Source organism: Achroia grisella, unplaced genomic scaffold (genome assembly GCF_030625045.1).
Source record: "Achroia grisella isolate CSIRO2021 unplaced genomic scaffold, CSIRO_AGI_Agris_v1 utg808, whole genome shotgun sequence".
Taxonomy (NCBI): Eukaryota; Metazoa; Arthropoda; class Insecta; order Lepidoptera; family Pyralidae; genus Achroia; species Achroia grisella.
In genome coordinates, this window is record NW_026713029.1 from 151,062 (window position 1) to 166,002 (window position 14,941).

The 14,941-nt window shown below is 31.9% G+C and overlaps 1 protein-coding gene across 1 annotated transcript; it reads right to left on the bottom strand.

Moving 5' to 3' along the window:
- Nucleotides 1-1,673: 1,673 nt before the first annotated feature.
- LOC131851799 (probable peroxisomal acyl-coenzyme A oxidase 1) lies at nt 1,674-14,306 on the bottom strand. The gene is made up of 13 exons (XM_059202352.1): nt 13,987-14,306; nt 11,647-11,806; nt 10,901-11,069; nt 10,465-10,588; nt 9,287-9,531; nt 7,946-8,106; nt 7,194-7,356; nt 6,171-6,361; nt 5,363-5,506; nt 4,769-4,874; nt 3,327-3,479; nt 2,295-2,411; nt 1,674-1,932 (listed from the first exon to the last, which is right to left on the bottom strand). The coding sequence occupies exons 1-13, from the start codon at nt 14,108-14,110 to the stop codon at nt 1,789-1,791; spliced, it is 2,001 nt and encodes a 666-aa protein (XP_059058335.1). The 5' UTR covers nt 14,111-14,306; the 3' UTR covers nt 1,674-1,788.
- Between the last annotated feature and the right edge of the window lie 635 nt (nt 14,307-14,941).

Below are 14,941 nucleotides of genomic sequence, written 5' to 3' on the forward strand. Positions count from 1 at the left end.
TTGTTATCTACTCAAGGATGTATCAAATAAAATCGGAATATATTATCTTAATAGATGACCTGCGCAACTTCATCTGTATGACACTTATTTGACATTTTCATTATATTTCGCCCAATTTACATACTATCTTTTTAAATTATATGTCTTACTGTGATGTATAAGCCATATTACTGTAAAATTTCTCCATAATCCGTTTAGTATTTTTTGCATGAAAGAGTAACAAACATCCATCCATACTCACAATCTTTCGCGTTTATAATGTTACATTAAAATTAAGATATATAATTTTTCTCGTTTCACAATGTTAGTTACTATACTCCTCCGAAACGGCTTGACCGATTTTTATGACATTTTATATGTATATTCAGTAGGTCTGAGAATTAGCTACTCTCTATTTTTTATACCCCTAAGTGATAAGGGGTTATTTGACATTAAATTTTTTTTTATTTTATGAATTTATTTTTTATTTTTTTATAATGTCAGACGTCTACTATCAATTCCTATGTTTAATAGCGATTTTAATTTATATGGCAAAACAACGTTTGCGAGGTCAGCTAGTTATTATTAATTATATAATACAGCGGTTGCGCTGTCAGTTATCGACTGCTGTTGAAAAGTATTGAGTTTAATTACTAATATCACTGTTAGGGGGAAGGGGATTGTTAGGAATGTAGAATAGATTCCATTGCTAGCAATGTACCATGTCAGGTTGACCTCCACGCAGTTCCTGAAAACCATCGTGATGAATTCCTGGTGAATTTGCCACAACATGCTAACTGACCCAACCTCATTCTCATCTTATAATCCTCTATTAGTGCTCCGCTATCTTAAACCGTTAGCACACGTTAATTAAAAAAATATATCACTATTAAAAAATAAGGGTTGATGGTAGAATTGTATAATTTAGAATTGTACCTATATACTTTTGTAATGCCGTATCCTAAAAGATTAAATTAAATTAATGTGATGGTCCATCCTTATCACTAGAAATATATTAGGGTATGAAAACTAGTTTAGATCCTATTCTCAGATCTTCTGAATGCACAAATTTATAAGAATCTGTTACGCCGCGCCGTTTCGGAAGAGTTTTGTTACAAACACTGTCACACGAGATTTTATATATTGCATATAGCTCTGCTACGTTAATTATTTCTATTGTAATAAGTGTCAATACTGCCACCTATAAAAGTGTTGCGCTTAAACTATGAATGAAAAGAACGTTTATTACGAACACTTATGTTAACAAATAATCAAACAGACATACCGACACTTCAGAATGTAGTATCAGCTGGGAACGGTTGTCTCTTTAAAAAAATTCGATAATAATATACATAGATTAACAGTGGAAGAATAACCTCCTACTCTTAATTCTTACTACGTTAAAGTGGGTTTTGGTTCTATGGATATGTAAATACATACAAGAGCCTAAATATGGTACCAAGTATCTTTATAACAACACATTTTTTTTTGTATTCGTAGCACATATGTAAATCCGCTTTTTAATATTATGTTGTGTAGCTGTAAAATTATTCTTTATTAAAAAGTAATATAAAATAGATAACAGGTAAAAACGCTAACAAAATTGAAACTATAGAAAGTAAGATTTCGGATTTACACAGAACGCTATTATGAGAGAAGGTTTATAAGGAAAATAAAGAAAAATCAAATTTACAGCATATATTTTTTTAATATCATCAACAAAATAAACAATATAAAATCATGTGTATAATAACAATATTTTGTGTTTTGTTATAACTTTGTGACCAAACCATAGTGTATAGATGTTAATCATAGTTTCCCCTGCATGAACGGCTTGAGGTACTTGTGGAATGAGCTGTTGACTGGCTCCGCGTTCAGAGGACTTTTCATGGCTTCCTCCATCAGACGATCGTACACACGGCCGTCGTACGCGCCCAGAGCAGAATTTAAAATCTAATCAAAACCATTAATTATATTATGAACTTTATTAATAAATTATAAAATTACAAAATTACATGCTCTTGTTTAGTATTACAGTATAATACCTGTAACAGATCAATGATTGATGTTTTATATACTCCTGTAATTTAATTACCCTTCAAATCGAAACACAGCTCGCAAAATAAGCAACAAATACATGTACCGCCGCGTCGACTTTGTTCAAATTCAACATCGGTAAATATACAGTTTTCATCAAAAATGAACTCTAGGTGTATTGAAATAGATTAAGAATTATAATCAATCAAACCACAATAAAAATATCTGCTGTAACCTAAAAAGTAATTATTACTAAAGTGAATAAAGAAGGTTATTACCTCATCTCTAATATCGAAAGCGTCGACCAGTCCCACAGAATTGGGACGGATCTTCTCTAGGAGATCTTCATATCTGGTCCGCATATCTCCGACATCGGTTTCCGATAGTGGAGTATACTGAACAAAAGAAAATAAGTACTATTACTTCTTCAGTATTGAAATTAACTGTCACATGACACATTCTTCCATACGCGATCAGATGCGCGGGAAAGCCAGCGCGCAAACGGATTACATTTAACCACAGATAAGATAATATTACATAATTTAACTATTTTTTTGGTTCAAATGTCATGTCGTTTCACTTTCTTTTAAAATTTTTTTTTCACAGTTTTGTTTTTCCACAATATGTTTCAAATTTAGAAATTATCAATAATTTTATAAATGTATATTTGCTCCATAGTCAAATGTCCGCCATTTTATAATGATAATTAATTATTAAAGGCATATATGTACTATTATATAATGTATGAAAATATGTAAATAGAATATGTATGTCCTATAATAAAAACTTCCGCTGTATTAAATCGCAGCAGAACTCAAAGACTTTATACCTCCTAATACATCCATTATATATAAAAACAAAAATTGCGAATCAAATAAAATTATAAAAAAAAAACAATAATCCTAATAACCTTAATTCCTGAGGAGTGCGCTATTATTAACTTAATTCTAATATATTATAATATCAGTCCTCGTGGTTTTGTGACTCAAATTTATTGGTATATACCTATATATATATATAATTATATACAATATTAAGTATTGTGTCCATTTGTTATGTTGTATTTATGTTTTTGATCCTACTAACTTTAGATTTAAGAAATTATGACTAACACTATGGTATGGATAATAATCTGAATTTTTACTTAGTATAGAATGGAGTGGCTTCCGCTGTCTGTTAACTTAGACCTTTTATGCTACGCTACGGATTTATTCAGTTTTCAGGAATAGATTCAAGAGAAGGTTTATATGTATAATACAATAACACCCGGGTCAGGTAGCTAGTTATATATATATTATTATTGAACTCACCAATAACAAATCGCCTAGCCTCTCCAACGCCCAGTATAAGGTGAACAACTCAACGAGCTGATCAAGGATCTTTCTTACTGGCGGTGACAACGACGTCGTTGTACTAGCTATCTCAGACTTGAACACTTCCACGACTACTGCACGACCGTGGGACTGTAGAGGACAAAATATTAGATGAGTTGAAATATATACATATAACTATTTGTACATAAACCATTGCTACAGCAAATATGGTGAAATTGTGCAGCAATGGTTTAAATAGACTAGTCTGATTTTGTTATTAAATTAGTAGTGAAGTATGTAATACCTAATTGTTATTAATAGTTACACATGACTTTCAAATATTTATGAGAAATTACACATATACATTCAATAACAAGCTCGATGTTAAATATATTTATATACTAGCACACCCTGCCACACGTTGCTGTGGCTAAGGTTCTTGAATAAAATAATACTGCGACTATAAATTGAGATGTAAGCTATCCTATCTTTCAAGTTGGATGAAAGTTCACAGAATGTGCAAATCAAATTTGCAAACGATTCAGTAGTTTAGGAGTCCATCGCGGACAAACAACGTGACTCGTAATTTTTATATATAAAAGATAAGAGTGAACAAAATATCCGCGTTGTAGTTTTATCTCTAACTTTAAGCTGACTGGATGGCTTAATCACCGTTGCAGAACATTTTCACTCCTTTTCTTTTACTTGTATAATTATTTAGTTTTGTACCTTAATTATACGGCAGCACCTCTAATTGTAAATCAAAAAGTATGAGGACGTAAAGACGAAGCCTCTGCTCGATAGTTGGAAACAAAGCAGTATCAAAAAACAAACCTTATAAGAACCATTGACCTTACTTTTTTTTCTTTCCAATTATTTTCCTAATTTCTCTTTAGTCACAGCATAATGCTAAGATGGGCCCCTTACTTACACATTAGTATATATAATGTGACGTACATATGTAGTATATAGTGACATATATAGTAAGAAATACAATGCTCCACAGTGATGGATAGGATAAGCATTTTACTTTGTTATTGTAATTATTTATTATTTGTTTTTTATTTTATATAATAATTTATATGCTGCTGTCAGCATCGTCTTTGTTGCGTTGTGATATGTGATGTAATAAATATTATTCTATTCTATGTTATTCTAATTTAATAAAAAGTGTCAGAACAATAGATATCATTATATATAGTAGTATAAAATAAGTCAGTATATAGTAAGTCGCTGTCGCTGTCTGTCCGTCCATATGTATGCTTAAATCTTTAAAACTACGCAACAGATTTTGAAGCGGTTTTTTTAATAGATAGAGTGGTTCTAGAGGAAGGATTATATGTATAATACATGTACACCCGTGCGAAGCCGGGGCGAGTAGCTAGTTATAGATAAAAGGTTTTTTAATACCGGGATCCTTTTAATTAGAATTTACTAACTTCGGCAGCAGCAGTCAATTGTACAGAGGCCTTGTTCCATGCGTCTTCAGAAGATAACCCCTTTTTCTGATACTTTTCAAAACAAGCCACGCTCGATGCTAATTTTCTGTAAATTAAAATTATAATATAGTCATACATAAAGTACAGAAAATAACACAATTTTTAGGGTACTATTTTCCATGTCAAGTTTTAATGTGTTATTGTAGAACATATATTTATGTCAGATAGACATCTGTGCTCAACATGCTCAACACGAAGATTCTAATTGTACGGGGAAGCGTATATATATCTATATACTTATTATATGAGTACGTGCAGTAGGCATTGCTTTAATAACATAGTATTTATAATAATAAGAATAAATAACCCTGTACAATTAACACAGTCTCTAGTCCCACGGTAAGCAGAGCTTGTGTTATGGATACCGGACAACAGATTTTTTATTTTAAATACAATAATATATTTTTATATTTTTTAATTAAAGAACGTATGCTCGAGGCCCGCACCCGGCGGTCCGTAAGGACCAGCGGACGACTCAGTCAAGTCAAATAAAGTCTACACATATAATATGTATCTATCTCAATAGTTACTTACCCTTTGGCTACTTTTTGGAAAGCCCTAATGATACCATCAACTGATCCATCCCATCGATCTATCTGTCTTTTATCAGACAAGTACTGCATAGATGGCGCTAACTGCTTACCGCCCAGCATCTGTTGCCATGCTTTTACTAGAGACCTGAAAAAATATCACAATAATACCATTAATATTCACTTTGAATAGAGAGGGTTATTTTTCGAAATATTCTAATGCTGTGGGCCGTAGCTCGCCTTTACAACTTCACCAAAGATAGAAGGCGAGTGCAGATGGCACTCCAAACCCGCAGAAGTACTTGGAACGGCTGAAGGCCAACTCCTACCAAACGGATACGAGTTTAGTCTGAGGGCACCCTCGGCACAGTCCATCGTATTGGACGGGGGATCGATTAAAAGGGACATAGAGAGGAATTAGATTGCAGAAAACATAGATTTCATTTTTCTTTATATTAATTGCTGTTACTTGTTTTCTTATAAATAATTCTATCAATTAGCAGTCAGAAGTCTACAACACATAAAAACATGATAACATAAAAAATCACAGCGTTCTTGTGTTTACTTGATGATTCGTAGAATAATAGTAATGTAATCTTTTAACTTTTAGCGCCATCTATATTATAGAAGTAATAACAAAATAAATTAAACTATACTCTCAATAAATTGTATTGATATCAACACAGAGATGGCGCTTAGAGCTTAATAATAATAACTAATTCTCTTTTACAAACGCCTAATAAACCGTTAGCGCAGGCGTGTGCACCATTTCATTATCATCCAATAAACAAAATAGTTAGAATTAGGTTTACCTCGCAGTTTGCAGCAGAAGCACAGTATTTTCTCCCTCATAAGTACTGGCAGCAGTTACGACACCATAAGTTTGTGGCAGATTGGACGATAGCATATATCCGTGTCCACCGCAGGACAGTCGACTTCTCTCAACAAATACAGCGGCATCAACTGAACTCAACACTTTCAAGCAACACGCCAGAGAATGTAACTGGAAATTGAAAATAGTAATTAAGTGCCCTTATATTTATTTATTCACAGTGATATTACTCAAATACTATTTTTTGGTAAGTGAATGGTGAATCCGCCTGCGCTAACGATTTAGGCTGGCGAGACAGCAGTGGAGGATGATAAGTTGAGCACGAGGTCAGGTCAATAAGCCCATTGCGACAAATTCACCAAGAATTTAAATAAGTAATAAAATCATCAATCCACATTACTAATCCCATAATCACTAATCCATCCATAACAATCCCCTTTTTCCTCACTCTACTATTTATTTCGGTCGGCAAGGCGCACGTATAATTTATTTGGTTCATAGATAGATAGATATATAAATAATTTATTTGCACTTTCACCGCACATATAAGTAAATATATATCCAAAGATATTTAATAAGTATATAACTAACCGGTAAATATGTCACTTGTATTCACACTAATTCTTAAATATGTAATTCTGAACAACATTTATTTAACCGATTACGGCATTTTAAGACTGGCATTCGAGATTGAACTATTGCCGTACAATGAATGCGCCCAGAAAAAAAACTGGAACTATTGTCCTTTATGTTTTTGAGGGTGCTCTTTCGAATGATGAATTTTAGAATTGTCTAAAATAATGCTTAACTATAAAAAAAAATTAAATAATCCAAAAAATTCGGATTTTTACCGCTACCTTTCCTTATTTTTCGATTGAAAAACACGTTTCTATCATTACTAAACCTATTAAAAAAGTGATCCTGATGCTATAAAAAAAAATATCCTGCCTTATAAAAAAATCCAAGAAGACGTTTGCAAAATATTTGAAGGAATTATCATTACCTCAGGCAAATTGTCTAATTTTCCATCATTCAACTCAGTGGTAACTTTACTGTAAAGATTCCAAAGCCACATCGCCGTACGGGAATATGCGTGGCTGGTAGCTATAGCGATAAACAGCTTGTGTTGTTGGGTTACATAGTCTAATATTTGTGGTTCAGGTTCCCTTTGAAGAAAACAAGAATACTTTATTGAAATAATGGTATCTCGGAAAAATAATACATAAACTTTAAAACTGTTAATTTCCATTTGCATTAGCAATTCTCGCAAAAACAATACATATAACAATTTGTGATATTTTAAACCTGCCAATTTCAATATTAAGTTAAAGTTGTGTCCTGTTTTTTAATCAGCTACCAAATTTACTATATCGTAAGCTAAAGATTGTTTCATTGGAGTAGAAAAAGCTGAATGATTTAGCAACAATTGCTCTTTTTACAGATTGTCAAATTTAGAGAATCTAGTTTCAGAATAGTTAAAAGATGTGTTATTATCGTAATAAAGATAATTTTTATTTTGCATCCAATGTTTACAATTTGAACTGTTCCCTGGTACCTAAACTAGTAGAAACTTATATTGTAGGTACCAGTTCCCTCCTCTTACAATTTACAATTATTGAAATTACAAATTAGAACATACAAAACAACAATCAAGTAGGTATTAACTTAAGCTTATCATGATTTACTTGCACTGTGCTTGTGTCTGTGTGTGTGTGTGTGTGTGTTGTGTTAGTGTGTGTGATTATATATACTTACTCAGGCTTCAGCTTCGACTGTCTTCTAACCGCAGAGTATCTGACAGCGATTGTGACCGCTCTTGCCAACAAGTTCGCCATATTATTGACAATTATAACCCTCACATAAACCATGGTACCGTACGTCAATTTGCTGTTGGCCCCAGCTGTGAATGTGCCATCCTAAGGTTGATCCAAATTAATATATCTGTTAGATATTTTTATTTATACCTAGTAATATATAGCATGTCATTGAAATAAAGTTTAATGTACTCCTGTGTGCCTAACAAAAATCTCAATTTAACAAGGGTGTGGTGTTTTTATTTATTGAAACCGTTGAATAGATACAATGCGAACTAGTATAATAACAAATCTGTCATTCGCGACCGAATCGCCTCTATACTATGCTCATTTCTTATATATATATATCTACCATTTACAATATACATATAATAATAGTAATAATAACAACAACCCTGGGCAATTAACACAGCGCCATCTAGATAGTGTTAAAGCTTGTGTTTAAGACTAAACAACTGGTGCTAATATAAAGATTTATTTTTCGTAAATACATACATAATATACATAGAAAACACGCAGACCGATACAAACAATCATACAAATGGTTGGTGCGAGGATTTAAACTTGCGACCATCGGAAGTAAAGCGGTGTGCTAAACCGCGAGACCACTGATATGTAAATAGATACTAAGTATTTAGAACTTGTGTCGCTACGTGTACCAGACGAACACTATGTAATTAATAGGCATACCTACCCCTAAAAGGCAACGACATTAATTTCTATCTTACAAGTAGTAGCAAAATTAAAATTTTCAATACAGAAGAATGAACACTGTACTAGTTTTAATATATTTTTTCTAGTTTTATTATTTATTTATTTAAGTTTGTTCAGTGCTCCGAATTGTTTGGAAATTGGGATTCGCTATCTTTCTGATAAATATGTATTTTGTCTACCATAGATTTTAATAACATCTAATCTATACCTAATGTATATAATATCAATGTAATTAAATATTGAAGATGTCCTACATAGATATTGGTAAGTAACTTGAACTTGTGGTACTGAAACAAAACTGCTTTATAATTCCTTAATATTTTATTTAACTTATTTGTTTGTTAAATAAATATAATATTACCAACAGCCATTTATAGATTCGGAACAAACAGACATTTAGTCAAAAGTGATTCTTATAAAAACTATAGTTAACTATATATAGTAAGATACTCGTATTTATATTCATTATGTAGTAAAAAACGATTATGGGTTCATTCAATATTACAAACAGGCACTTCAATTTTATTTATATGTATAAATGTATCATACACATAGTAAGTATCCTTACTTTCGAAACTTGAGCATTCTTCATAAGCATTCTATCTCTCGGTATTCTATGATTGTCAAAGCCCAAGAATCCATTATTGACAGTGTTGTATCCAAGTTTAGCTCCGATTTCGCCTAATTTGATTCCCGACAAAGGCATGTGTGTCTCTTCGTCTCGTATTTGTATCATAAATGGTTGGATTCCACAACTCTTACCCTTGATTAGAAGGTTCGCCATTACAACGCAGTAGTTTGCTGTGTGGGCCACTACACAGAAAACATAGTTAAATTACTAAAAAAACAATGGTGTATAAAAAATAAACATATTTTATGGTTTTGATTGTTCTAAAAACAATACAAAACAAATTTTTATGTTAACACAATTAATTAATTTTAGAAATAAATTGCAAAAACCTCACCAACTGCAAGAATCTTTAAACTCGGTGTGAAATTTGCAAGGTATCGTGTACCATAAGAAAATATAGATTATGTAATTCAGAAGCGTCTATTTTTGAAAGCAACTGAAAATATTAATACCCACTATACCTAGTACCCACAATACCTTTCCTCGACTACTCGTACCTACTCATAGCTGAAATTACTATTCCTTTCGTAGGATATCTGATAACATTATATTTTGAACAATGAGACCGAATAAATAATATATTAATATAAATTAATAATAACAAACTCATGCAATAATATTTGTATAAGAAGTATGTAGGTAATATCAGTAGTATTGACATAAGGTATATTGCTCTAGCACTATCAACTGAAATCGCTAAGGCGTTAATTATTTGGTTACTGCTGCTATATGCTTACGCCCTCACTTTGTAATTTATGGCAATGTTTCAATACATCGTATGTCAAATAAAAATATCTCTAATACCACAGATAGGATAATATTACAGACTTGATGTTAAGCTAAATCTACCATCAATCCTGAATGATTGAAACTAATAAACTTGGCATTTGTTCTTTTTAAACTATATTGTATTTGTACATATGTATGATAATATAGAATTATAACTGATACATATTAATATAAATAAACCATAGGTCATAACTTAAAGATATTTTACCCGAATTTATGTGGACAACGTTGCAGATTGTAACTAGTTACAAAATAAGTATTACTTAGAAATTACTAACAATAAATATCCGTAATTATATTATTTATGCTGTTAAAATGCTACTCACAGCCACCGGGCCACCATTTGTATGCTGTGACGCTGGGGCTGTGAAGAATGAACTCCTCAGCAGCAGAATCATAAGTCGCCGTGGTCTCCAAGCCTCGTATAAACGTACCATGACCTAATTCCGTCTAAAAATTAAAATACAAAATTAAATATCTTGAAGATGTTTATAACTACCCCGTTTTTATATATTACTAACCGTGCCCGCAAGGTCTAGACTATCTATGTACCAAATTTTATTTATATCGGTTTAGTAATTTTGGCGTGAAAGCAAGACAGACAGAGTTACTTTCGCATTTATAATATCAGTAAGATTGTTATTATGGGCAGTATATAACTCTTGTTGGACTATACCTATATAAGTAGTATTATGTATTAAAATAAACATAAATGTACATAGTTGCCATATACAAGAAAATACACGATGATTGGAATTTTACCTGAGCATAAGTGCCAATAATTTCCATATTCTTGGCTCTCTTCAACCAATACTCTCTCTGTTCATCGCTAGCTTGACCAATGATGGTTGGAATGAACATTATAAAGTGCAACGCTAAAGGCGTGTTGTCCTTGAAGACTGCTGTCGATATCATGTTCCTGGAGTTATATCTAAACACAAACAATCATACTTATAATAAAATCTTAAACGATTCGTAATCTACATGAAATACCTACTTAAAAATTCAATTTGTACACGTTGTGTTATATTACTGCGGTCAAAAAATATTTATAAGCAATATTATCTATTTGAATGTATTAAGAACGACATACAACCCAAGAATCAAATAGGCGCCACATGTTGATATAATGTTTTAGTTTTATGATAACCAGAAAAAGTAACAGTTTATCATTTGAGACAAATAAAGATGATGATTAATATTACTCATCTATATCCGCGAATTTCTCTTGATACTATGAGTATAGTTTGCCGAAATGAGTATCGAGGGAGTTTCAATAGTAGCAACAAACGAAGATGTGTGAAGGTACGAATATGTCTGCTAAAAAAGATTTATCTACCCACTTCTCAGTTTACTCGAGATCATGGCGGTTGAAAAGCTGCCCAAATATCGGGAACGCAATAAAAAAAATGTGGTAAGATTCCGTTATTTTTCCTAATTGTACGTATATTAAGCATTTGATTTGACTTATAAATTAGTCAATGTACTAATAATTCATTATGACATACCTGATGCGTTCTTGTTCGGACAGTTTGGTGTCCTCCAAAGTTTTCTGAACCTTGTAAAACAATATCGCTTTACGTATAGCATTTTCATACTTTTCTTTATGGCTTAAATACTCCTCAGGTATCACATCTCTAAGTTCCTTTACACTCAGCACTTTGTCCTCTAGAACATTTGTAAGTTGTTTAATGTAGGTGCCGTTAAGAACCACTTCAAATAAGTTCCATCCATTTGGAACGTATGTTTCCACATACAAACACACGTGTTATAGACAGAACACGTTAAATTATTTAACCCCTCTTTTCATTGGGGTTAAAAACAGTTCATATATATCATCGAATAAAATACAAATAAATAACGTAATCGTGATGTTGTACTAAGTAGGTAAGTACTTAGCTGCTGATAGTTCTGATTAGTTCAGACTAACTCTGTAACTTCTACAATACTATAACTATTACTACTACGAGTAATATACTCATAGATGTATAAATTATTTTCCGTATTTGGTACAAGTTGACCCGCGTAATTTCGTCAAGTCAAATTTTTCCCATTTTTGCAACATTTTTAATTACATCTCCGCTTCTATTAGTCATAACGTAATGTTATATAGCCTATGATACTCACAAATAACGTGTCTTTCTATTGGTAATTTCAGTAGATCCAGCAGTTACCCCCTACAACCTCACTAACTTTACCTCCTTATAATATTAGTTGGGATATATTATACAACATTTCATTCATCTGCTTGTTCCTTATCCCATTAATTTGGGTCGGCGTAATATACTTTTCGTTTGCAGTCATTTCATTTCTTCCCTTCCTTTTCCTTCCTCTCTTATTTCTTCCCTTTCTTGCCATATCATCTTTCATATAGTCCATTCAACTCCTTTTCGGCCTTCTTCTGCCCTGCCCTTATAACCATAAACATTCATATGTAACACTTTCTTTAAAATATTGAATTGATTGAAGAATGAGAAGTGCAAAAATACATGTTAGAAAACTATAGAAACCTATCTCTGTATTTGTAATCACAGTCAGTATCGAGCCAAATTGCAGAAACATTCACTTGCAATTGATTACACATGATCTTATCTTAACTTGACTGTATCTTATCAAATACACACGTAGTCGAAATATTTTGTGTCTTTTTAAATTATGTAGATATATAGTAAATAATATAAGTCTACATTTGTTTTTATCCAAATTGTACATATCTAACGGTAGCATTGAAATATTTTTATTTAGTTTGATTGTAAGGAAATCTTTTTAAATATTTGGTTTACTGAAACGGGAATTGCTATGCATACTGTCAACACTGTATTATTGTAATCCAATTGGTTTTGAATGTAATCAACAAGATTTTCATTTAACATATTTTAATCATTATTGATACTAGGTATGTTTACTATGTAATTACACAGACAGACAGAAAATTCACTTTCACCCGCCGTACAGTTGCACCGACGAGGTCGCTCATATACTCATATGTCGTAACCGTAATTGCCGTCCTATACGTCAGTTACATACATTAATTTGTTGAATGTATAATAGAAAAATACAATATTCTAAATAATGAGATACAAGACCTAGTATAACATATCATACATGTGTAGGTAATTAATTATTATTCAAATGAATATATTTTCTACATAGTTATCTATGGTCAACAAATTATATTATAGTTATATTCTAAATTACCACAAATTAAAAAATATTTAATTCTCTATGGAAACTAAAAAATATTTTAAAACAGAGATATAATATATATTATATATGTGTTAAAATGTCTTTAGTTTTAATATACACATATATTATAATACAGTATACGCCGCGCCGGCTCGAATGTACTAGGAAGTAACCTCGATGGTTTCCAGGGGGAACCTGCATGCAGGTGCATGACCGTCGACTTAACATCGTAAATTACAAGAAATGAGGTCACTATTCCCGTTATTAACAATCCGCTCCCTCTATATCTATACATATAAATAAAATTGGAGTGTCTGTTTGTAATATTGAAATAACCTTTTTTTATTACTTGCATATGAATATAAATACGGTACATACACCAAAATAACATTTTTTACAAATATTGTCTGTCTGTCTGTCTGTTTGTTCCGGCTAATCTCTGAAATGGCTGGACTGATTTTGCCAGGACTTTCATTGGCAGGTAACTGATGTAATAAGGAGTAAATAAGGCTACTTTTATTTTAGAAATATAAAGTTAAAATCCACGCGGACGAAACGCGAGTACAGCTAGTATTCACATATATTATATTAATTTATTTACTTCATAAACAATAACAACTCTGAGACAGATTACAGTATAACAAAACAATTCATATGCAAACCTATGCGCCGTCTTCTTGTAGTACTTTCTTTGCCACCATCCAAATAATTGGTTAACTCTTCCACATTAAAGTCACATTTAGCCCTCTCAGAGGTCAAATCCTTGTTCACTGAACCTTTAGTCATTTTGTAACACACATTCGACTAACTTGTTTCGTTGCCTAACACACAATGATGTTGTTTATTCAAGACATGAGAATTAATATCACTGCACGCTCACTCATAACAACTGATAAGACAGTATACCCTATTATCAAACTAAGTAGGTAAATAGAACACCTACATGTCCCCTGTTATAATAAATATTATAAACTAGCTCTTCCCGGAGACTTTGCACGAGTAGATATGGCGTTGTCATTTTATAAAATACTGTATAATCAACAGCAGCCTCGTTTAAGGCGCGTATGCAAGTTATCCTTGAACTTAGCTCACAAAATTACCGCTACGTAATAAGTTGTCTTACAAATAATTGTCTCGTTGATCGAACAGTAAATGTTATTTTTATATTAGGGGGCTCAAATATTTGATACCCGACTCCCGCTACTTCATACAGATGACGGGGCGTCTGATAACTAATGTAGAGTACATTCATATTTTAATCACTACTTTTTATTGCTCCCAGAATGGGTAACAAAATATTATTCTTAATAGCACAGGCTGATTACCATTCTCTCTCAATTGTTGGGTTGTGGACTAGTTTCAGATGGTGATACTCATGTTACTGACTCACTTGTAAGACATTTCTGTACTACATAGTACAAAAATGGCTTATAATGTAATTTCACCCGTTGACAATATGTAATTCGAATTTCTGTAATGAGGACGTTCTCTCTTGTTTTTATAGTTATATATTTTCAAACATACTTATGTAATATATATGGTAATATATTACATAAGTATGTTTGATAATATAGTTATAATTATAATAAAGATAACAATTATAACTGTTTATGTCGA